Below are 24,657 nucleotides of genomic sequence, written 5' to 3'. Positions count from 1 at the left end.
GCTAATCCTACTGATTCCTTTCAACTACAAAACAAGTTTCGCAAGCCTACTTCCTTAAAATCATGTATTTAAACATAGTTTTCTAGGTGTAGAATAAATCCTAAGTTCATTACACAATCTAGTAACAAGTTATAAAGATAGTGTATATATTGCAACTACGAGGTTCAAAGGATAAGTGTTATTCTTCGTAATTTAATATACCTAAATTGTAATACAACTTGTATATTCTTCCTTGACACTTCGATCATAATAAAATGATAAAGTCTTTAATACTATCTAGATTTTCATTTTATGTTTTCAATCTAAACAACTTGAAAGTAACGTAGATATAAATGGAAACAAGTCAAACCTTGTATTACTAACCTCGAACATAAGGATGATGGGTTCGATGATGTCGATAAGTCTTCAAATTCTCCAGGTCTTCAGAGTAACACTTGTGTGTCTTAACATTTCTAGACTTCCTAGTCTAACCTAACAAGGTTGACTCTAGTAATCTAATCAAGCGACCTTGAGTTATGGAACTATAATATGACAACCAACCTTGATATACCAACGGTTGGCAGGTTTAATCGAGCAATGCTCTAACAAAAACAATGGGTAATTTATAAGGATGACAAAAATAGTTGTTCGACATAACCATTGGCAAACTAGTCGTTGGCGGATAAACCATCACCACACGCCAAATTACAACAACTGGCAATTTAAGTTGTACGACGCAACCAAAATTACACTGTGCATCTCTTGAGTTGTTGCAAATTGAGTTTTCCATAGTGGAAAAACATTTGTTCATCCATGTGGCTGCGCAAAAATTGTTATTTTCAAATTTCCATAGGAGCTCCCCTTACAAGGGTGATTGTGAATTTTTTTTTAAAAATTTATATACTATCACAAATTTTCTAGATTTCAAGTGATTCTATGAGAGCATTATAGAAGACGGTGACTAAATACAACACATATTTATATTAAATACAATCCCCAATTAAAAGTTCAAATATTTGCAAACTTTATTTACATCGGTAAATAACACCTACCTATATCAACATTATAAGTTAGGGTTTCATGTATCATTCTCTATCAGGGATACTAAACCCACAACCAATTATGCGGGTGACACTCAAAACTCACATGCTTAAAAAAAAAATTGACAACCACGGTTAGCCTTTTCGCAGTCAACAGAAAATTGGGATTAAAACAAGATAAAAAAACAAAAGAAAAACATAATTTCCTCGCCATCAAACTCTTCCACTAACAGGACGTTCGAGGAAAGGAGAGCGTACCAAGTGCACCACCGACTCTTTTGTTCTGCAACCTGTATGGAAAAAACCTAATACAATCACAAGTAGGTCAACATTAAAGACCATCGTACAAGATTGTGTATATAGTTTCTCTCCTTCTCTTCCACAATCAATATGTATAGACCAAAAGTCGTGCACATGATTGTGTAGAAGAGTTATTGTACGATCTTAAAAATCAATACCCAGGATCAATCTAATATGTAACTGAATGATACAAGATCCAAACACCATCAAGCACGAGACTTGTAATTTATATTTCAAGATACGAATTCAACAAGAACAAGTCTTGTAGGATATAAATCAATAAGGACTCTAAGACTATCTAGATTGATTACGTACTACTTTGTGTTATTCCTACTATAGAGATAAACAATATAATGCAGGAAAATAATAACACAAGACACCATAATTTTATCAACGAGGAAAACTGCATAGGCAAAAAAACCCGACCTAATCCAGTTTAAACACAATGTTGTATTAAACCGCTACAGACTCTACCTACTAACATACTTGGGATAACATGTAGTTAAGACTCAATTAATCCTTTAAGAAATTCAATTGCATTCATGCTCCTATATGTCCCTTAAATCTCCCAAGATCGTACGCACTTGATTCTCTTAGCTGACGTGTGTTACAGCCTAATAGTTGTTTCAGCCTCAGTGGAGACTTTTGATACTTATCTGCCTATAACAGAAAGCCTATCGATTTTCCTTCTGATCTTTTAATAAAGGTTTGGAATTTTTTTTGCAGTAGAACAAGTCTAGCAACCCTCACAGATCTGAAACACTTACACTATAATCAAAGAGAAGCCTAGACACTACCACCTTATAAGAAAAAATCAAATAAGAGTTTAGATATCTATCTTGTGGAATCACAAAGTCTGATATGAAGAGAACTTTGTGATTTATATATATCTTGTTCTTTATCTAAAGATCGTGGACTTCAATAACCAGTATAACAAGATCCAATCAAAACTAAGAGAATTTTAAACTAACCAGAACCAATTGATGTTCTATTATAGTTATCTTTTTATACCATGAAGACACCCGTATGAATAATTTCTGCAATGAATAACACCCAAATTGACACAATCTCTATTTATATGTATGTGGGGTCAATAAGAGTTAAAGATTGAACGAACCCATTACTCTAAACCAACCGCTTGTTTTGGTTAAGTAACTTGCAAATTGGGGTTTTGATAAATATAAATAAGTTTTTATAGGTGATTCAACAATAAGTCCACTATTTTTGTTGATTCTTCAGCATAAGGTATGAGCATTTGATTTACAATTGACGATGAAGTGTCTTTGATGTTAATTTTGGTAGCTACGGTTGATTCATAGAGAATTAGGAAGAAACTAGAATCTCGTTTAGAGTAATAAACCTTTAGATTCCGGGAAATTAGCTCTTGACCCATTTTTCTTACCTATTCTAAACGTAACCCTACAAAAACTTGGCCATGATGGGAATTTTTTTAATTAAAAACCGAAATCACACGGACGTCCGACCTATTTACCAACGCGCATAGTTGGTAATATTGATGAGCATTGATCTTGTCATAAGGTTCATGTAAACATCGATTTTTGGTGTTTATGATTATCGATAATAATTTCCTATTGGAAAATATCTTCTTCTATTTTTGTGATTTTTGGACAAAGACTTTGTCTTATATATAGACCGGAAAATAAACAAAACTATTTTGAGTATTTTTCTCAGGATAAAATCTTTGTATTTGCAGTCCGAATTATTTTCTTAGTCTTTTAAGAAGATTTCTTGTTTACCATGAGTATTGAAAAACCTTTTTATATCATTGTTGATGGTGGATTTTTGACAACGGACAAAACTGTAAAATCATAGTTTGTATATCCCTGATCCGGCTTCAGACGTATGTACGAAATTCATTTTTTATGCTTTAGATATAAAAGCTCTTATTACGATGATCTCTGACTGATCATGTAAACTAGGTCAGAGCATAAATATGCAACGAGTGACAATACTAGAGTCCCTCTGACGGGGTTTCAATGTTCTGCGTATTTCATCATAGATATTGTGCAATTCAATATCCACTTTTGTATAGAATCGAGAATGATTGGACAACTCCCAGATGGATTGACCATTAGTGTAGAGCAAAAATAACCTCAAGATGTCACTTGTGTTGGTTGTATTATTCCCCCCAGGTGTTTCCTGACTATACAAAATAAATACTCAGAACGAGTATGATGCTTCTACAAAGGTTATGCAATCATGAATCTCTTGAAGTGTGTTAGAGCATAGCTCGGTTGAACCCACCAAGCGTTGGTATGTCAAGTTTGGATGTCATATTTTACTGAGCCAAAACTCATTTAAAGAGTCGCTTGATTATGTACTAGAGTCAACTTTGTATAGGTTAGCTTGAAAGTATTAGGATACGAGACATCACAAGTATTACCTGAAGACTTGAAGAAGTGAAGAAGTAAGAAGCTCAAACGACAACATCATCCTTCCAGTTGAGGTTAGTAATATTTGACTTGAACTGTTTCATTCCCTAACTATCTTTCAAGTCGTGCATATTGAAAACATAACTGCGAAGCATGAATGATTATACTCTAGTTAGACGTAGTATTAAGGAATACAATACGAAGTATAACGCATATCTTTTGAACTTCGTATATAAGACATCGACATAATCGTTTGAATGCTATTGTGATTATGTATGGGTATGAGGTGAAGATTTCATCCTAGGAAACAATGTTTTACATTCGTTTAAAGGAAGTAAATTCATGAACTTGTTTCGTGAATCGAAAGGGAAATATCTAGGATTATTGGTATTGTTATTCATTGCATATCTTTTGAACGAACAATATGTGTGATTAGTATAACCGCTCATGACTTGTTTATGTTCTTGGTAAAACTATTCACAAGGCCTGACTTTTGTAATTTCGGCAATTGACCATCTTTGATTTTGGAAATTGGCCATATTTTATTTTCGGAAATTGGTCGTCTATGATTTTGGCAATTGTACATCTTTTATTTTCAACAATTGTCCGTCTCTGAATTTGGAAATTGGACATCTTTTATTTTCGGTAATCGACCATCTTTTATTTTCGGAAATTGGTCGTTTCCGATTTTGGCAATTGGCAATTGGTCGTTTGTTATTTTCGACAATTGGACGTATGTTATTATTGGAAATTAGCCGTCTTTTATTTTGGCAACTAGCCGCCTCTTATTTTCTACAATTGGTCTTCTGTTATTTTTGGCAATTGACCTCTCTTACTTTGTGTTAGAGCACTGCTCGGTCAAACTCGCAAGCGTTGCTATCTCAAGCTTGTTTGTCAAGTTTAGTTGATCAAAACTATATACTTGATTTCTAATCTACTTACAAATATGTCTCAGGTTATGATGGAAGTGTGTAGTTGAGCTTCATACTTCACGGCGTTCACCAATTGAAGAAGAAGATCTATTGAAGAGCTTGGAGGAACTTCATCAACAAAAGGTATGTGGAGACTGAACCTTATCTATCACTCAGAAGTATATTCTATTCTATCTTCTAAAGAGACTAAGTCGTATATATATAGAGACTTTTATATTATACACATTTGATATTTCGATCCGAGTTTATCTCGCTTATCTATTTCTCGAAATATGTGTTGGAAGCTTTTAGCTTTAGCTAAGTTCATCGTATACTTTATGAGTTTAGTTGGAAACAATTTATTTGTTGGAAACTAAATATTAAGTCAAAGATGATCATGTGAAAATTACCTTAAACATCTTACATGATTTGTGTGAGATAGTCATTTGATGTTAACCTGGGAAGTTTCGTATTGATCGATTAATCACTTGAAAATTGTTTGAAGCTAGTTGTATGTGTAAGATTACCATTGTTGTCTTGTAAGAATGTTTCAATGATTAGATGAGATTTTAGTTAGACTACCAATACCTGGATATATCATAGTATGTATACTTTGTGTTCGCAAACTGGGTACGCGAACAGAAGCTCCAGACCTTGGCCTAGTCAAGCTGTTCGCAAACCCGGTTCGCGAACAACCGTTCCGGACCCAACTCAGGTAAACCCATTCGCATACTAGGTACGCAAACAAGAGTTCGGGACCTGAATCATCACAAACAATTCACATACTGGGTATGCATACCATGTTGTATTCAGACTTGGGTAATTGTTCTAAACTCTTATTTCAATCATTGAAACATCATTAGAAGACGAAAACGGTAATCTTACACATACCATTAGCTTCAAGTAATTTTCAAGTGATCAAATGATCAATACGAAACTTCCCGAGCTAACATCAAATGATTATCTCACACAAATCATGTAAGACGTTCAAGGTAATTTTCACATGATCATCTTTTGACTTAATATTTAGTTTCCAACAAATAAATTGTTTCCAACTAAACTCGTCAAGAATACGGTGGACATAGCTAGAGCTAAAAGCTTCCAACATGTATTTCGAGAAAAAGATAAGCGAGATAAACTCCGCTTGAAATATCAAATGTGTATAATGTAAAAGTATATATAGCTATATGACTTAGTCTCATTAGAAGATAAAATAGAATAGACTTCTGAGTGATAGATAAGTTTTAGTCTCCACATACCTTTTGTTGATGAAGTTCCCCCAAGCTCCTCAGAAGATCTTCTTCTTTAATTGGTGAACGTCGTGAAGTCTAAAGCTCAACCCTAGTTAGTAATTCACCGAATAACACGCCAATGATTCGCAAATTATTCAGCCCCGCATCCAAACGCGTCTGTTTCACGGATAATTCAATTACCGAACATGGTACGCGTGTAATATGAACCTCCCCCATAATTTGCGGATTATACGCATGCACGAATCATCCGTTGCTTATGATATAGATACGTGGCAGTATCATTTCCCTCCTTTGTTAATGATTTTAAAAATTTTGAGCGACGAGAGTATTGAACCTCCGACCTATGGGTTGGTAAACTGGACTCAAACCATTGGGTTGCATTTGAGTTGCTATTGTTAGCTGATATTATTAATACTATATACCTGTATAACATATTTTCTATGTAATATTGCTCTTTTAATATATTTAACATTGCCGAATTTTGAGTGTCGAATGAGTGTTTCAAAAACGAATTATACACGTACGTATGCCGTTCCGGATTACTTCCGAATCACGAACCGTTGACCGGATTTAATTTTTACGAATGCTTATAATACTCGTACGTTTGTCGTTTCGTACGTCTCCCGTATTCCGAATTGCTAACTTGGAGCTCAACTACATATCCTAATCCGAGACATAGCTATAAGTAGACTAGAAATCAAGTATATAGTTTTGATCAACTAAACTTGACAAACAAGCTTGAGATAGCAATGCTTGCGAGAGCATTGCTCTAACAATCTCCCCCTTTGTCAACTTTAGTGACAAAACTATCAATACATATGGATAGCAGCGCTTGCGAGAGAAAATGTAGTCGGACCTGGATTCAAGAATCCCCAAGGGAATTCTTTTAGTCGTAGACCTAAAAAGTCAATAGAGGCGACTCTAGAATCAACTATGACACAAAGTGTCAGGGATTAATTTTCCCTGTTGACAGAGATGCTCTATTTTGTTTTCGAAGACTAGGGTTAAATTAGAATTTAATCTAAGATAATTTGAGAATCAAGCAAACAAATTAGGTCTTCAAACTACAATAGAAGACTATACACATAAGTTCGGTTACTAAACCGTGTATAATGACTGTTCGGTTTGGCAAGTTAGCCAAAGAACTAAAATCTATTTGATTTTCATCCCAACACCTAAGAAATTAATCATGACACACACATAAGTGTATAAGTGATCAATGAAGTCTTAGACGTATTTAAGAGAGTTCTAGCAATGCTAAACATTTTAAAATAATCAGTCTTTATCGGGATAGTTGGTACAACGGTTTGCCAACCGTAGAGCTTTTTCAAGAGTTAGGGTGCTACGGTTCGTGAACCGAGTTCGCAAACCCTACTAGACTAGCAAACTCAGTTGACCACGGTTCGTGAACTGGGTTCGCCAACTGCTAGCCAATTTATTAAACTTATAAAATCAGTTCACCACAATTTGCCAACCGGGTTTCGTGAATTGTAGCCAACTGAACTTACGGTTTGCAAACTGGTTCGCCAACTTTCATGTATTTCTATATCTCATATATCTATGGTTTGCGAATTGGTTCGCCAACCTACCCTGAGTGGAAATTTTAGTAAGTTCATATTTCTCTCTTATGATGTTTGAAATATTCCCAAGTGATATAATCATTGCATATGCAATTTTAAATTGATTCACAAATTAATTCATAAAATTAATATTGTTAAGGACCTTTGAGCATTTAATCGCTAAATCATATTTTGAGATTTTTCACAAGACAAGCTTGACTCGAAACATATTCTTTGTAAATCTAATATAAATCATACGACATAGTCTAAATAGATAGAATGATGGTATATTGAGTAAAATATAATGGTTCAGTCTTCACATACCTGATACAGAAGTTCTCCAAATGTCTTCGTCGATCTTCGGTCTTCAAGGGTGATCTCTGATACTCACCTATAATTCTAACTTATTTGAAACTTGACTTAGTAGACTAAAAATCAAGATATAGTTTTGATCACCTAACATTGACAACAAGCTTGAGATAACAAAACTTCTGGGTTCAACCGAGCAATGTTCTAACACATTCGATCAACTTGACTTTCAATATCTTATCAAATATATATTTCTCCATTCACCATATAGTTTAGAAAGTAAGTGGTCCCGCAACCATTAGGTCTTTGCACCATATAATATAATATATTTTTATATTAATATTTTAATATTTTTAAATATTGGTCTTTAGAGTAAAATCCTACTTTCTCATCTGAGCAAAATCAAGAGTTTCAATCAATATCAAACTCTTATGAAAGTAAAAAATAATCCTCTAAAGATACCAAAATTCTTAGGAATGGTCGACATGGTGTCCCGTGCACCACCATGGCCGGTCCTAGTCCCTTTGCTACCATGGCCGGGCCTACGTCATTCATTAATTAATCATATAATTAATCCTCCATTTGGTTCATCCTCTTTACACCAATTGGAAAATTATCCATACACTGCCTACACGGTCCCACCAACAACAACGGTCAGTCCTCATACCCATTGGTCGGTCGGTATATATCTCTACCCATTTGGTCGGTCGTCCATCTCTTTGATTCATCACTTGCCAAATTAGGGGTCCATATTTGATGCTATGCAAAGCATAATTCTAATTAGGTATCAATAATTTTTATGTTATTGATTACATTGTCAACACTAGTCATGTCTCTCGTACACAGACAAATGATTAAGTGACAATAACTTTAACGAAAACGAGATAAAATCCTCAAAAAAAAAAACAGTAAAATAGAGCAACCTGGATCTGATATCCAAATTGTCATGGCCTTAAAATGTTCCTGCAAATTTTTTCGGCCTGTAATTGGCAACAATGTGGTTCTTATGCACAAATTACTAAGCCACAATGCTTCATCCTTATAAGTTTGCACCACCACGTAGAAAAACAACAATCTCTAGGATTGACAACGAAAGACTTAATATTTTCTCTCTTCAACTCTTAATGCATCCCATACCGCATAAAAGGGTTTTCCATGCCAACTAACTTCACCAGATTAAGTGAACAGTATAACAATAAAAATAGGAGGTATACAAATCCATTTCATCATCATTACATAAGGGGAAGATAACAAAATTAGTCTTACGAGCTTATTCACTGTGAACTAAGCCTAACTCTCAATTATGCTAATAAGGGGTCTTTCTACAAAATGAAGGTTACTAAATTTATCATCCTCTATCCTATTTATAGTGCTAGAGAAGTGCCAAACTCGTGTGCAACTGATTGCACAACTAATCGACAGACATATGTCCTTAGGAAGTTTCCATAACCTCCAATATGATTTTCAACTGCTAAGCTTTTGTGTTGTCCGCCAATTGATGCCACACTTGTACTCGGTGGTTAGGAAGTGCCAAACAAGGTTATAAAACTAGTTTATAGCCGTCCCAATCCACCTCCTTACTCTTCCAATAGTTTTGTGTTTTCCGCCAATTGATGCTCTTAACCAGCTAATTAATCTCGGACGAAACAATATTTTCGATATTGCCAATGAAGCGAGCTCTTACCGCTACAAGAATCTAACGAAAAATGGTCCGACTCGGTCATCTCGGTCCGATATTTTCTCTCAAAATCGGCTGAAATAATTCAATATGTTTTCTGATTTTCAACCTCTTTCTGTTGAGTATAGCCTTGTCTACCTTTAAAGTGAGTAACTCCACATCATTTCCGAATCAAGCTTTTCTTGGTGAAGTAATTTAATTTCTTCAAATTTATGTTTGTTTAGAAAATCAATTTCGTTCCGCGGTGTTTCGATTTGTTTGTCTAGTAATTCAGTCTCACTTTTCAACTTCTTCTTAGTTTCTTTAAGAGTTTGAATACCTAGTTTGAATTCCATTTGTTGTTTTGAGATTGAGTAAAACTCATCAAACTCCTACAAAACACAAACACAAATTCTCAAAACAAAAACAAAAAAAAAATGTAATGAAATGAAATTGAAATATTGAATTGAAAATGGAGAAGAAGAACATGTAATAAACCTTTAGTTTTTAGACAGGTTGCTTGATTTAGATATGCTTTATTCTGTTTCATCATCCAAACTAATAATCTTGTTATGTTGATCCATTCTTAAGTTAGGGTTTTTCCAAGATTTTTTGATTATATTTTTGTTGAAGCATAGGGAAGAAGGTACAACAACGGAAGCCAGAACACGCTTACGGAAATGTATTGCGATGTATTATAAGTCTTTTCCTTACTTTTGCGCTTGGACCAGTAACGTACAAACATTATAGTGAGAAAATATTTTAGAAAAAAAAATATAGTGAGAAAATATTTGTTATAAGAAAGTTATAGATATAAAATTTGTAACAGAAATTATGCCGAGATTTGGAACCGAGATTTTACCGATACAAAGTTGTGCCAATATCTCGATCCCAGCCGAAACAAACCCAAATTCAATATCGTCTACATTGCTCATAATGGTCGGATAAATATAGCTTCTTTTGTTAGGCCATTTGACTACTGGGTTATACCGTGATACAACCTAGTAACCCCAAATAGATTCAGGCAGACGAGGGTTCAACGTTGATGGTTGCAGATAGATAACCCAACCGAATATTTCAAACACTGTTTGGACTGTACGGAAACAACTTTTTAGGGGCTACCTAAAAATTGTGCTCGCATCTCATCATTTATAAGACTTTCTCCCCGTTTGGTCTCGACCCTTTTATCAGTGCCTTATCCTAGTTTCTGCTTCTCTTCTTCGACGATTTGGCGATGGCGTTCTGCGCTCCAGGCCAACTAGCAAGCCCTAATCTTCGAACCAGAAGTAAAGCTTTCGCTATTAAATCTCCGTCACCATCTTCTCAGTCTCGTTCTTCATCGATCAAATGTAATTTCTCTTCAAACCCTAATTTAGAGAAAACTTTAGTTACTAACAACAAACCTAATTCTAAAACCCTACCCCTTGTCACTAAAACCCTAGGTGTTACAGTCGCTTCAGGTCTTCTCTATCAGTTCTGTTTTGGTAATGGAGGAAGTGGGGGTGGATTTGGAGGCGGTGGTGGTGGTGGAGGCGGAAGTGGTGGTGGAGGTTTCTGGTCGAAATTCTTTTCGTCTCCAGCAGCCATAGCTAAAGATGAAGAATCTCCTAATCAAGACTGGGATTCTCATGGACTTCCAGCTAACATTGTTATTCAGCTTAACAAGTTAAGTGGATTAAAAAGGTATAAACTTTCTGAAATACTTTTCTTTGATAAGCGAAAATGGGCGAATGTAGGAACAGAAGATTCTTTCTTTGAAATGATATCTTTACAACCAGGGGGTGTTTATACTAGAGCACACTTACAGAAAGAGCTTGAAACATTAGCCACTAGTGGAATGTTTGAAAAAGTTGAATTAGAAGGAAAAACTAAACCTGATGGAACTTTAGGGATTACAATATCCTTTACTGAAAGTACATGGCAATCAGCTGATTCTTTCCGTTGTATTAATGTTGGGTTATTGCCACAAAGCAAACCAATTGAAATGGATCCTGATATGACAGATAAAGAGAAGCTAGAGTTGTTTAAGAGTCAAGAGAGAGATTATAGAAAGAGAATGGCTAAAGCGAGACCTTGTTTGTTACCAATTCCAATTCAATTAGAGGTTTTATCTATGTTGAGGGAGCAGGGTAAAGTTAGTGCGAGGATGTTGCAGAAGATAAGAGATCGGGTTCAGAAATGGTATCATGATGAAGGGTATGCTTGTGCCCAAGTGGTGAATTTCGGTAATTTGAATACGAAGGAGGTTGTTTGTGAAGTTGTTGAAGGGGATATTACGAAATTGGATATACAGTTTCAAGATAAGCTTGGAAATATTGTTGAAGGGAATACACAAGTTGGCGTCATTATGCGAGACTTGCCCAGACAGGTACGATAAAACTTTATTTTTCTGGATTATGTAACACTGCTTTGTTACTTGGATTATAATATATAACCGTCACATTTTGGGTGCTTGGTGTGAACAGCTTCAACAAGGTCATGTTTTTAACATTGAAGCAGGAAAGCAAGCTCTGAGAAATATAAATTCACTTGCATTATTTTCTAATATCGAAGTTAACCCTCGTCCGGATGAGAAAAATGATGGAGGAATTATAGTTGAGATAAAGCTTAAAGAACTTGAACAAAAGACGGCTGAAGTTACTACAGAATGGAGTATTGCACCTGGACCTCAAGGCAGACCCACATTGGTATGCATTGAGTACCTTAATAGTTCATCTTTGAAGTTGAGTTTGTTGCTTTCACTCACAGCCTTGAAATTTAGTTCATTGTTTTCAGTATACCATGGTTATGTTTAAATACACCCTTTTTTCAGGCTTCAATCCAGCCTTCTGGAACTGTTTCAATTGAGCATCGAAATATCAATGGGCTGAACAGATCAGTAAATGGTTCAATAACCACCAGCAACTTCCTCGATCCTCAGGTAATGTGTAAATTTATTTATGTTGATTCCGAAGGTTATTAAATGCTTACACATTGGTTTATATTTTCAGGATATGTTTCAACTTTCATGAGTGCATTGTGTTTAATTTTTTTGTTCAGGATGATCTATCTTTCAAGTTTGAGTATGTACATCCTTATCTCGATGGTGTTACTGATCCCCGCAATCGCACCTTCCGTACAAGCTGCTTCAATAGTCGTAAACTGAGTCCAGTTTTTACAGCTGGACCAGGGGTGGATGAAGTTCCACCTATATGGGTTGATAGGGGTGGAGTTAAAGCTAATATAACAGAGGTCAGTTAGGATGCTTCTGCGTGACTTGCTTTCAATGAGATTGCAGTGCTCCGTTCTGATTGATAGAATTTTTGCAGAACTTGACCCGTCAGAGCAAATTCACTTATGGGCTGGTAATGGAAAAGATCACAACACGTGATGAACAGAGTAATGTTTCTTCACATGGTCAGCGTCAGTTACCAAATGGAGGAATCAGTGCAGATGGACCCCCAACAACACTCAGTGGTACTGGTGTTGACCAACTGGTATTTGGACAAGCAAATATCACACGTGATAATACCAAATTCGTGAATGGAGCAACTGTTGGTGAGAGGGATGTATTCCAGGTGAATCTCATATGACCTGGATTTCACAATCTTGTATATATGTTATTAGTTATATGCATATGGCTTGTGCATGACCCAACTTCTTTAGTTTTCATTATAAGTTATACTCCCTCCATTTTTGGAAAAGAGATACTATTAATTTTTCAATTTGGCCTATTTCTAGGCTAAAATGAAAAGTGGTAGTATCTCTTTTCCAGAGTCAGAGGGAGTATTTGACTTTATTCTTCTTTTCTTTTTCGTTCTAGCAAATTATGTCTAGCAAAATATTAAGCATCATGAGATTCTATTTCCTTGGTTACCTGAAGCTGGGACTGTAGGTTGGTTAAAAGCATGTAGATTTCAGTAATTTAAGTTGGAGGTCTTCGTCTTCAAATTCTATTCCTGTTTGATTATCCTTTACCTTCAATGAAACTCGTATTATGAGGCCTTGGGCAAGATTGATGATGGTTGTTCATGGCTGTTAAAAGTGGTATTATATCTATCTCGGATTTGGATAATTGAAGTAAAGGAAAATTTCTGTGTTTCCTTTTAACTTGGAATTGGGATGTTTTTTAAGACTTAATACACTTGCTATTTTGTTTCTCTAACTGAAACATGTAAGTCTTCTAATATTTATCTGTATGTGTAAAAACTTGCAGCTGGACCAGGGCTTCGGTATTGGCAGTCAATTTCCATTCTTTAATCGCCACCAGTTAACATTGACCCGCTTCATCCAATTGAAGAAGGTCGAAGAGGGTGCTGGTAAGCCGCCACCACCTGTACTTGTTCTTCATGGCCATTATGGTGGTTGTATTGGAGATCTCCCAAGTTATGATGCTTTTACACTTGGTGGACCTTACTCTGTGAGAGGTTACAACATGGGGGAATTGGGAGCTTGCAGACAAATCCTTGAGGTAAGCAGTAATGGAGAAGCTAAATAATGGTTTTGCATGAACTATTTTCACTTGAAAAGTTGAACTCCTCGTGTCATTAAAATTGTGTAATAATGTGCAGGCTGCGGCTGAGATCCGTATACCAGTAAGGAATACACATGTGTATGCATTTGTTGAACACGGAAATGATCTAGGAAGCTCCAAGGATGTTAAAGGTAACCCAACAGAGTTCTACCGAAGAGCCGGTCAAGGATCTTCTTATGGTGCTGGTGTCAAGTTGGGTCTAGTTCGTGCAGAGTATGCCGTCGATCATAATGCTGGAACAGGGGCTGTATTCCTCCGGTTTGGTGAAAGATTCTGAGACTAATGGATCCTAACTTTTTAGTGAATATTATCAAAAGTTTAGTTGTAGATTCAGGGGAGCAGTAGAGGTTTTGATAGTGGGAATGCTTAATAAATGATTCATTCTTCTGGTAAGAGGCTTATTTATAGATTATCAAGTGTGCTATGAATTTTTGTGGAACTCTGCAATTGCAGTGCTGTGAGGGGACAGTGGAGAATGAGGGCAACACCCTTGATGAGTTTTTTGCTTTTGCCATTTCGACATTGTTGTTAAATTCAGATTAGTTGTATTCAATCTCTCTCATTTGCGTAACTCACTTCCTTGCGTCGTGGAAAAATATAATTCTGTTTCACCATGAAACTAGACAGGAGAAGCCTGGAGTAGATACAGATATAATTCTATTTGTGCATACTGCTCATGGTACTGCAGTTCTTGGATATTCCTCTTAAGTTCTTAACTGGCGATCCGTAAAAGCAAACCTTAAATGATAAACTCTTTTGGTACGAGGCCTGTCCAATATTTTATGTTTGTGATCCATGAACTGTGCAGTGAGGACATTGGACAGAATGAGAGCATACCAAGAGACTGTTAGCTTCTGCCGAGATTTCGACATCTACAAAATCAACTCAAATCAGTAAGGTTCACATTAATTGGATAACCCCTAATCCTTTCATCTGTGCCTGCTCGTTTCAAATGATTCACTTCACCAAACTCCTGCCATGATTTTCAACATCAATAAAATAAGCTTGATCAGCTAGCTTATGTTTGCTTGATAGACCCCTGTTCCCCTCAAATCCTAAACTGTACATCTATAAATTCTATCAGGAGTATACATGGAAACCCAAAATTTGTATATTCACCGAAAGACACTTCCTTTTGGACAATGGGAAACCAAGAATCTTTTTCAGCATAATATACCGATCTGGTGACATAATTGTTGTAATGAGCATATAAACATCTATAAGAGTTGCTCTCTATATTTTTCTCTCTCCTTTACCTGTACTCTTTCTTTCTCTCTCCCCTGGCTCTCTAGAGAACTCAAAGTTATGGATTTTGATTGTGTTTATTTGTGAATGCAGATGGGACTCAACTCATAATAGTCAACAACTGCAAGGAGAGCATATGGCCTGGGATTCTCGGCAGCGCAGGGCATCCATCTCCTGCGGACGGTGGTTTCCATCTTGGCAGCAATGAGCAAGTTGTTCTCGAAGTCCCAGAGAAATGGCCAGGTAGGCTTTGGGGTAGGCAAGGTTGTTGTTTTGATCAAAATGGCAAGGGAAGATGTGTTACTGGTGACTGCTCGCCAATGGAGGGTACTGGTGGCGAGCCTCCGGCATCAGTGGTCGAAATGACACTAGGGACATCTACATCGCCCCTTCGTTACTATGATGTGAGTTTGGTAGATGGTTTTAACCTTCCGGTCTCTATGGTTCCAGTGGGAGGTGGGGTTGGATGTGGTGTTGCAGGATGTGAAACGGACCTGAAGATTTGCTGTCCATCAGCTTGTCCATCAGTTACCTTTAGCAGACAGCCAGATGTTGAGCTGTGTAATTACGTCACGTTTAGAACACATGAGTTAAACCAAGATTATCATTAGGTTTGAGAATCACTTTTGGCATTTTTGGCCTGCAAGGAAAGCCATACCTTCACCAATGAAGGGTTCGGATTGTTATTGACAGCACTAGCACATCTCATGAACTCCCATGGTGATTTCGAGCAACATCAGCTGAGGAGGAGCTTGCACCATCCACATTAATCTGGTGCTCAGTCATTCACATAAAGTTCAAGATGAAGCTCTTAAAACGAATAATGATGTTTACAAGACTATTGAACCAGAGTTGTCTATTACCATAAGAATTTCTCATATTGTTTCCATCATTCAAAACTAACTACAATCTGAACAATACACTCTAATTATAAACTGTTTCTCCTCTCCTCTCCTCTCCTCTCCTCTCCTCTCCTCTCCTCTCAAGTATTAGCTTTAGCCCTAATCAAAAGAGTAGCAACAGCAACAGCTCCCCCAAGAACTCCAACCAAAACACCCGCCATTACATTCGATTTGATCGATGAATCAACAGCAACATCGCTTGGTATCAATTGCTCATTTTTGTCAATGTCCGGATCATCATTCTTGACAATCAATCCATCGTCATTATCAGGCATTGGTGGCGAACTATCAGGACTTGGCATCAATACCGGAACACTGCTACTACCACTACTACTAGATGAATAATCATCTGGCATTGGTGGTGCAGATGGGATTACATTACTACCAGAACTAGATGTACAATAACCATGATCATTGCAACTGAAACCCTGGGTTGACTCTCGTTGACTTGAATTTACTTCAACAGCAGCACTCTCACCAGAAGAATTTGAACAAAACCCTAGATTCAGACCACCATTGTATTCGATCCTACATGCTACTTTCAGCAAACCTTTAGCTCTACCAGATGGTCTCCAAACCTGCAATGTGAAAACCTCATCTGTGAACTGAATCTGACAAAGAGGAAGAACAGCGGATCCAATTACCTTTTCTGGAAAAATAGGGGACGAACGAGAAATTATTTGGAAAGTGAGTGTTGAATTGGGGTTCTTTAGTAATTTGAGAGTTAATGGTAAAGAAAGATCATAATTCCAAACTGGATTTTTCGATGAAATTGTTAGGGTTTTCGTATGTAGTTTAAAACATGGATTAACCCAAACAACTACAAATGTCTTCATCTTACCTAGAAATCTCATATCTTTTAACTCTTCTCCATTAAGTACTGTCAATCTCACTGCTGCTTCACCCTCTTCTTCCGCCATCAGGAATCGGTTCCAATTGACTCGGTTCTTCTTTAACTTGAAATGACTCGTTTAGATTTTTCTTTCTCGACGAAAGATTTTCAGACTTGCTTTTTATGGCGCCTTCGGAAGAAGGGTTGTTGAGTGGATACTACTACAAGTCTCGAATCGGATAAAAGGGAACCTCGGGTTAAGGGGCAATTCTATGCATCACCCCTAAAAACCAAGCCAGCATAAACCGTATTATAAAGCTTGAACTATGATGGAAATGCTGTGTCATGATGCCGGTTCGAGGCAAGGATATGCAGCAAATTTGTCACTTGTAAAAGGCCGAGCTTGTTCAAAACAGCAAATTTGCCACAGCTCTCCAAAATGCAATTTGTGAAAACTGATAACTTGCACCCACTCCAGCGGTCGATATGGCCCAGCACAAAGTGCCCATAGCAAGAACAGTAGGTCGATCATAACGAAGAACTCATAAAACTCCAGCTAATGGTGATGAGAGTGCCTACACAAATCTCAGTATGAAAGTAAGATACCCCAAATCGGTGAGTCCAGCATTGAATGTTTCACTAACTTCTTTGTAGATGGCAGGTAGGAGATTCTCATCAGCACGTTCCATAACAGCAGCCATGTTGATGAGAATAAGAGACGGTGAAATTCGGAAGACGGTTCTTGTACTGTTAGATGGGAAACCATAATAGTAGGATATTAGTAACTATTGACTTGCGCCTTTTAGTTGAACACTAGAAACTTACTGTCCTTTTACTTTAAAGAAGACTGACATTCAACTGTACTGATAAACATAGGAAGCAACTTAGAGAACACAATGTGAGACCTAAATGCTACTCAACCAAGAACTTCCTATTTGTATGATAAGAAAGTTGCCATCAGTAGTCGGCATTAATCCGGTAGCTTTCTATTCAACCAACCAATGATGAGGTTTTTACACTATCCCAAGTCTGCCGCAATCCGGGGTAGTGGTAACAACCACTAAGAGCCTATGAGTATCCAGTTCCTCTAATCACCGATTGCTCTAATCAATCCATTGAAATTCATAAGGCCAATAATCGTCTAACAAATTAGGATGGTGCCATATAGCACAGGTTATCCCTAATCCTTTCATCTTTGCCTGGTCGTTTCAAAAGACTCAATTCACTTAAAATTAGCTTGATCAGCCAAACTGTACATCTAAAAGTTCTCACAGGAGTGAACATGAAAACCCAAAAATTTTATATTCACCGAAAGACACTTCCTTTTGGACATTGGGAAACCGGAGAATCTTTTTCAGCATAATATACCGATCTGCTGACATAATTGTGGTAATGAGCATAAAAACATCAGTGGCAAACCAGTCTAAAATCTGTGGATAATTCTAAACGGCACTTTTGATTCATTTTCATTCAGTACTAAAACTACAAACTTGTTAGAATATAATACAAAGTTAAAGATTTGTGACCACTTTCTTCTTTATGAAAAATCAAGCTGTAAACCTCATCACATGTATAAAGGAGAAAAACCAATGGGAAACAAAGATAAGAAAGAAAAGAAAACCTTGGCCCATGGTCTTGACTCACAATCCCACACACATTGAAATAAGAATCATTTTAATCAAAAAGAAAACCCTCAATCAAAGCAAAGAATCCCTAGATCTCTCCATGAGGATGGAAAGGAAAAGAGAAAAAGTCATATGAGAGCAGTATTTGAATTTTGAATCCAGCCTCATTTTTTTTCAGTTACAAGCAGTTATCAAGACACTACAAAGTAGCAGACACTTGCATTTCTCTATCTCCCCTAACCACCTTCCTCTCCTTCTCATATCTTCCTCATACCATAATCAAAACATACTCTCTTCCATATCCAGATGACATCCGTTCTCTTCTTCTTGCTCTCTATATTTTTCTCTCTCTCCTTGACCGGTACTCTCTCTTTCTCTCTCCCCTGGCTCTCTAGAGAACTCAAAGTTATGGATTTTGATTGTGTTTATTTGTGAATGCAGATGGGACTCAACTCATAATAGTCAACAACTGCAAGGAGAGCATATGGCCTGGGATTTTCGGCAGTGCAGGGCATCCATCTCCTGCGGACGGTGGTTTCCATCTTGGCAGCAACGAGCAAGTTGTTCTCGAAGTCCCAGAGAAATGGTCAGGTAGGCTTTGGGGTAGGCAAGGTTGTTGTTTTGATCAAAATGGCAAGGAAGATGTGTTACTGGTGACTGTGCTCGCCAATTACACTGCCAGGGTACTGGTGGCGAGCCTCCGGCATCAGTGGTCGAAATGACACTAGGGACATCTACATCGCCACTTCACTATTATGATGTGAGTTTGGTCGACGGGTTTAACCTTCCAGTCTCTATGGTTCCAGTGGGAGGTGGGGTTGGATGTGGTATTGCAGGGTGTGAAACTGACTTGAACATTTGCTGCCCATCAGCATTTGAAGTGAAGCAAGGAGATAAGGTGGTCGGGTGCAAAAGTGCTTGTCTGGCTGCGAAATCTCCCAAGTATTGCTGCACTGGGGACTATGCAACTCCCCTGACTTGCAAAGCCACAGTTTTCGCCAAACTCTTTAAGGCTATCTGCCCAAGAGCGTACAGCTTTGCCTATGATGATTCATCCAGTCTTCGTACATGTAGGGCACCTCGGTATGTCATTACCTTCTGCCCACCTAAATAGGGTATGCTATATGGTCTGCAGATGAGGAGGTTGGCTTTTTAGGGATTTAGTTTCTCCTAGTCAGGTCTTAACAGTACTTTTTTGATTTTAGTTTCTTTTTTCTGCAAGTTATCTGTAGCATTTCGATGCACGTTGAAATCTTTAGTATTCCCTTTGAGATGTTCTGTATTTTAGTAAAAGATGTAAACAGACAATGTTTCTGTTCTTGAAGCTATTGCTTCTGATATGTACACTTAAATGCAACTTCAGCCATTCAGTACCACCTTGAAGCCCAACTGCTCCCCCAACTGCAGTACACATACAAGCATACGCTAGCGAAATACTATAGTGCAGTACTATAATTTTGCCAACAAAATAAATTAGTAGAAAAGCAACAAAAAGGAAAAGGGCAATATTCTATGCTAAAGTGCACAACAGTGGGCAGCATGCTCGGAAACTAAAGAGACCCAACATAAGAAGAAACAGGTTTATGCGCGGACTCGCTAAAATATACCCCAGAAAAAGAGAGCAACTTCTCTACACTTTTTGTCATAATTTTTCAGTTGATTCAAAATCTGAAATGCAAGCTGCTCTTCAAACTAGATCAGTATTCTTAAAATTCTACTCATGTCAAAACATTCTCATAAAAAGCCGTTCATTCCAATCTAGTTCAGAATCGTACGGTAATTACATCGACAAATGTGGTCGTGATCGAGCATTAAATTCTGGACAAAAACTGCATGCTTACCTTATAACTACAAATGGCGTTAATTCTTTTCTCCTCGATTCCAAGTTCATTTCATTTTATGCACAATGTGGAAGATTTTCTGATGCGCGGAAGGTGTTTGATAAAATTCCTAAGACAAGTGTTGGCAGATGGGTCGTACTGGTGGGAGCCTATTCTCACCAAGGCTGTTAACAAGAGATTTTAGATGTCTTTGTGGAAATGCAGCAACACGGGTTCCAACTAAACCAATTCATTCTGCCCAGTGTTCTTAAAGCTTGTGCACATCTTTCTGATATTCCAACTGGGAAGAAGATACATTGCGTAGTTCTTCGTTCTGCGTTGTTCGATTGTGATTCATTCATTAGTTGTTCATTGATTTACATGTACTAGAAATGTGGTCCTTTGGAATATGCAAGAAATGTTTTCGACAGAATGGTTGAGAAAGATCCTGTTGCTTTAAACTCGATGGTTTCAGGTTATACGCAACATGGGTTTGCACAAGAAGCATTTCATTTGGTTGAGGATATGAAGATAATAGGACTCCAACCCAATTTGATAACATGGAATGCGTTAATTGCTGGTTTTTCTAAGGTGGGTGATCCAGAAATGGCTTTGGAAACCTTTAGAAGTATGAGGGCACATGGGATTCAACCTGACACTGTTTCTTGGACGTCATTTATATCTGGGTTTGTTCAAAATTTTCAAAGTGTTGAAGCTTTTGATACATTTAAACAGATGTTGAGTTCAGGTGTCAGGCCTAGTTCCTTCACAATCAGTGGTCTATTACCTGCATGTGCAATAATGGCAAATTCAAGATATGGGAAAGAAATTCATGGGTATGCATTAGTAAATGGAGTTGAGGAGGATATATTTGTAAGCAGTGCTCTTGTCGACATGTACTCAAAGTGTGGATTTATGTTGGAAGCTGAGAAGCTGTTTATTAAGATGCGTCAAAAGAACACAGTTACTTGGAACTCAATGATTTTTGGTTACTCAAATCATGGATATTGTAATGAAGCACTTGAGCTTTTCAATCAAATGTTGAAATAGGAGGAAGTAAAACCAGATCACTTAACTTTTACAGAAGCTCTTACAGCTTGTAGTCATGCAAGACTGGTCAAATATGGACAAAATCTGTTCCGACTGATGCAAGAAGAATATAAAATTGAACCAAGGATAGAACACTATGCATGCCTGGTGGATGTTCTGGGTCGAGCTGGTGAGATTTTCGAGGCTTACGATTTTATTAAGAAAATGCCTGTGAAACCTGATGTGCATGTATGGGGGGCGTTTTTAGCAGCATGTAGGAATCACGGCAATATTGAACTTGCAGAAACTGCAGCTAAGCAACTGAATGAACTTGAGCCTGAAAATGCTGGAAATAGCTTGTTGTTGTCGAATTTATATTCAGAGGCTGGCAACTGGGGAAATGCCGAGAGATTGAAGAAGATGATGAAGAAGAAGAAGTTAACAAATCTTGGATGCAGCTGGATATAGAAAATCAAATTCGGAGAAGTTACATTTTGAGGTGTTAACTTCGGACTTCAGTGACTAATATTTCATCAGTTTATAGACAATCAAACATGGAGTCAGACAAATGAAGTACTTTTAATGAACATAAATATAAAAGAGTTGTAAAAAGTGAAGTAAATGTAAGTTGGATCATGGAGTACTTAATTCCATAACGAAACAGGTACTTCAATATTTGTGTCAGGCACCTGATCAAAGAGCTATCTTCTTCCGAATCACTGAGTTTCAAGTAAGTTCTTGCTAATTAAATTGCTGTCTTAAGCTACGCAAAAGTAAAAACCTTTATTTGAGAGCTACAAAATAAATTTGAAAAAATTGAAGTAATATGTGATATATTTCCATGTGATCATATCCATTATGGACCTTAACACAACAGTTTCTGTTCAAAGATAAAACTTCCTCAAATTCCTTTAGATTGCAGAGAAGAACTTTAGCACACCTAATAATCAAATTACCTAACCTTGATTTCCTCTTCTAGTAACTTAGTCGGAACAGTGAGAGTTCACAAAACAAAAGAACTCCAAATTCACTTACATATATCTCTTAAACTTCATTTTTATATGAAGGAGAGCTATAATTTGCGAGTAGTAGTACGTTATTGAACACCCTCAGTTAGTCTAATCTGAGCCAGGGAAACATTGGAGATCAGTTAGTCTAATCTTAACTATTCTATAAGCTGTCTACAATAGCAGTTGCTCATTGAAGTCACTTACTTCACAAAAACCTGACTTCCAGTTGATGCCTTCTTTTGGTTAGAATTTAGAAAGGTTGGCTCGACAAGTTTTTTTATGTCCTCATTATCTTCAAGCATCTGAAAACCTAGAAACCGTATCATTTTGAAATATAGCTATCCTGTATAATGCGGCCTAAACAGTTATTGGTAAGAGACTTATGTTGATCAACTGAGAAATGCATATATCAATCTGTAAATTATACAGTGAAACCTACACAATTACGAATTGGTAAACCATAAACATTTTGCAAGAAAAAGGTTTAAGCAAAAACTCTGCTTGTGCATTTGAAGCCTCTTAGCGGTCTGTGTTACTAACATGTGGATACAACATAGAATCAAATGTAATACCAGGCGTATCTCTTTGTTGATCGTTTGATAAGTTATAATGATGAAACTTGTATCCACCAGGATAGCCAACTCCAGCTGAATTACCAGCTTTTATGCCCGCCTGACTGTTTGGTGCAAGCCCCGTGCCAAGAACTGAAATGGGGAGAAGCGGCAGGCCACCATACGACATCTGAGGCGGTGGTGGTGTTGGTGGTCGTTCTAATTGTGTTGGTGTTGGTGGTGCTGGTGTTGTAGATAGCGGCACACGTTCACTCCCAGTGGACCTGGGTATGCTCTGTGAGAACAGAGAATTGTCAGATGTGGACAGACCTTCTCCTTCATTTCGTTTCAGGTAGAGCCTATACTTCTGAAGATGACTAGCAACATTTTCTCTTGTTAATCCTTCCACATTCATCAACTGCATAATAGTCTTTGGCACTGCATTCTTAACACCCAAATGCATAACAACCTCAACAAACCGCTTATGAAGTGGTGGTGTCCAAACTAACCTCGGGCGTTTGAATGTCCCAGCAGATTGATTGTCAGCATTACTAGAATTCAGCATCCTCATAGACGAATCAACCTCCACGTCCTCATCATAATCAATTTTTTGAATTTTACGCGACTCCATATCGTCCATGACAGGAGTTCTTGGTGTGAGCTCATGTTCATCCTCTTCTCCATAAACTAACGGTGTGCGAGAAGGAAACAATTCCAGATTGCTTGAAGAGCAAGGAAATGGATCCTGTCGACCACAGAGACTCAATACTGTCATCTCAGATGCCCGAATTACATCTCCCATGCTTCTACAGGGTTCAGCGGTTATAGAAAACGCCAATGCGAGCTCTAGTGGTACCAAATTCTGCAATAACGGTGTAAGTTCAGATTCATCGGGCAATCCATTTTCCCATTCCAGCATTCTCCCATCATTATCACCACCTGTATCTTCATCCATTTCCTCTGTGGATATTTTGATTCAAAAAGTATAAAATCAAATCTTTATAGATTGCAAAAACAAATCTAAAGAAGTTATTAGAAAGATAAAAAAAATTAGGGTTGGATTTGTTATGTTGTTTGGATTTTGTGGTTGATTCTGTTAAGAGAAAGTAAGATATTTCGGAGATGATGACGATTTGTAGAAAATAAGCATTTTCAATTTTAACTACTTCCCATTGTTCCCGTTATAAAGGCTATCAGACCGTCTTTTACATTCTTACCGCTTTTGACTATAACAACGTTTTCCAAAAAAATAGCTTAACGATTGATTTTTGTTACAGGTAAAGCTGATTTGTTTAGGGGAAAAGCTAAAATGGTTTAACCATTGTATATTTTCTTTGATTTTGGATTTTTAAAGGGGAGGAGTGAAAAATTGTCTTTCCCTGACAAAATGCTGAGATTACTCCTCAACTCAACTTAACCTAACTTTTTTTTTATTGATCGGTCTTAACCTAATCCTATTTTCGAGCTACTGTATAACCATGATAGAAGAATCAATTATGTTAGTATAGGAGTCTATTCACTTGTTTTCTTTCATTTCCATTGATCCAACTGAAGTACATAAATTTAGCTTTGTTATGATAAAACAAAATAGAGGGAAGTCATCACGAGATACTTCTCATACCAATGAAAATGAGAACTTAAAGTAGTTCTAAACAGGAGGACACATGCCGCCAATTACACTATTTCTCTTTATGAGAAAATAGAATTACCATATTGAACAGCGTGTATT

General features: G+C 37.2%; 3 protein-coding genes and 2 pseudogenes across 3 annotated transcripts; 4 read left to right on the top strand and 1 right to left on the bottom strand.

Annotated features, from left to right (window-relative positions):
* The first annotated feature begins 10,561 nt into the window (after positions 1–10,561).
* On the top strand, positions 10,562–14,489 carry LOC113309362 (protein TOC75-3, chloroplastic-like). Its single transcript, XM_026557779.1, has 7 exons — positions 10,562–11,769; positions 11,867–12,088; positions 12,214–12,321; positions 12,441–12,632; positions 12,710–12,958; positions 13,597–13,851; positions 13,952–14,489. Exons 1-7 carry the CDS (start codon positions 10,636–10,638, stop codon positions 14,189–14,191), a joined length of 2,400 nt encoding a protein of 799 aa, XP_026413564.1. The 5' UTR covers positions 10,562–10,635; the 3' UTR covers positions 14,192–14,489.
* Positions 14,490–15,236: 747 nt separating this feature from the next.
* LOC113312804 (thaumatin-like protein) lies at positions 15,237–15,770 on the top strand (the record flags this gene model as incomplete). Its single annotated transcript, XM_026561541.1, has 1 exon — positions 15,237–15,770. A coding segment is annotated over one exon (534 nt), but the record flags the coding sequence as incomplete, so codon positions are not given.
* Positions 15,771–18,570: 2,800 nt separating this feature from the next.
* Positions 18,571–19,881, top strand: LOC113311081 (annotated as a pseudogene).
* Positions 19,882–20,085: 204 nt separating this feature from the next.
* On the top strand, positions 20,086–23,089 carry LOC113311078 (annotated as a pseudogene).
* LOC113311079 (transcription factor LUX-like) lies at positions 22,763–24,425 on the bottom strand. The gene has a single exon (XM_026559927.1). The coding sequence runs from the start codon at positions 23,881–23,883 to the stop codon at positions 22,897–22,899; it is 987 nt and encodes a 328-aa protein (XP_026415712.1). The 5' UTR covers positions 23,884–24,425; the 3' UTR covers positions 22,763–22,896.
* Between the last annotated feature and the right edge of the window lie 232 nt (positions 24,426–24,657).

The sequence above is a fragment of the Papaver somniferum genome, chromosome 9 (genome assembly GCF_003573695.1).
Source record: "Papaver somniferum cultivar HN1 chromosome 9, ASM357369v1, whole genome shotgun sequence".
Taxonomy (NCBI): Eukaryota; Viridiplantae; Streptophyta; class Magnoliopsida; order Ranunculales; family Papaveraceae; genus Papaver; species Papaver somniferum.
The sequence above is the reverse complement of the archived record's forward strand: the minus strand, read 5'-3'. Positions and strand labels throughout refer to the sequence as shown.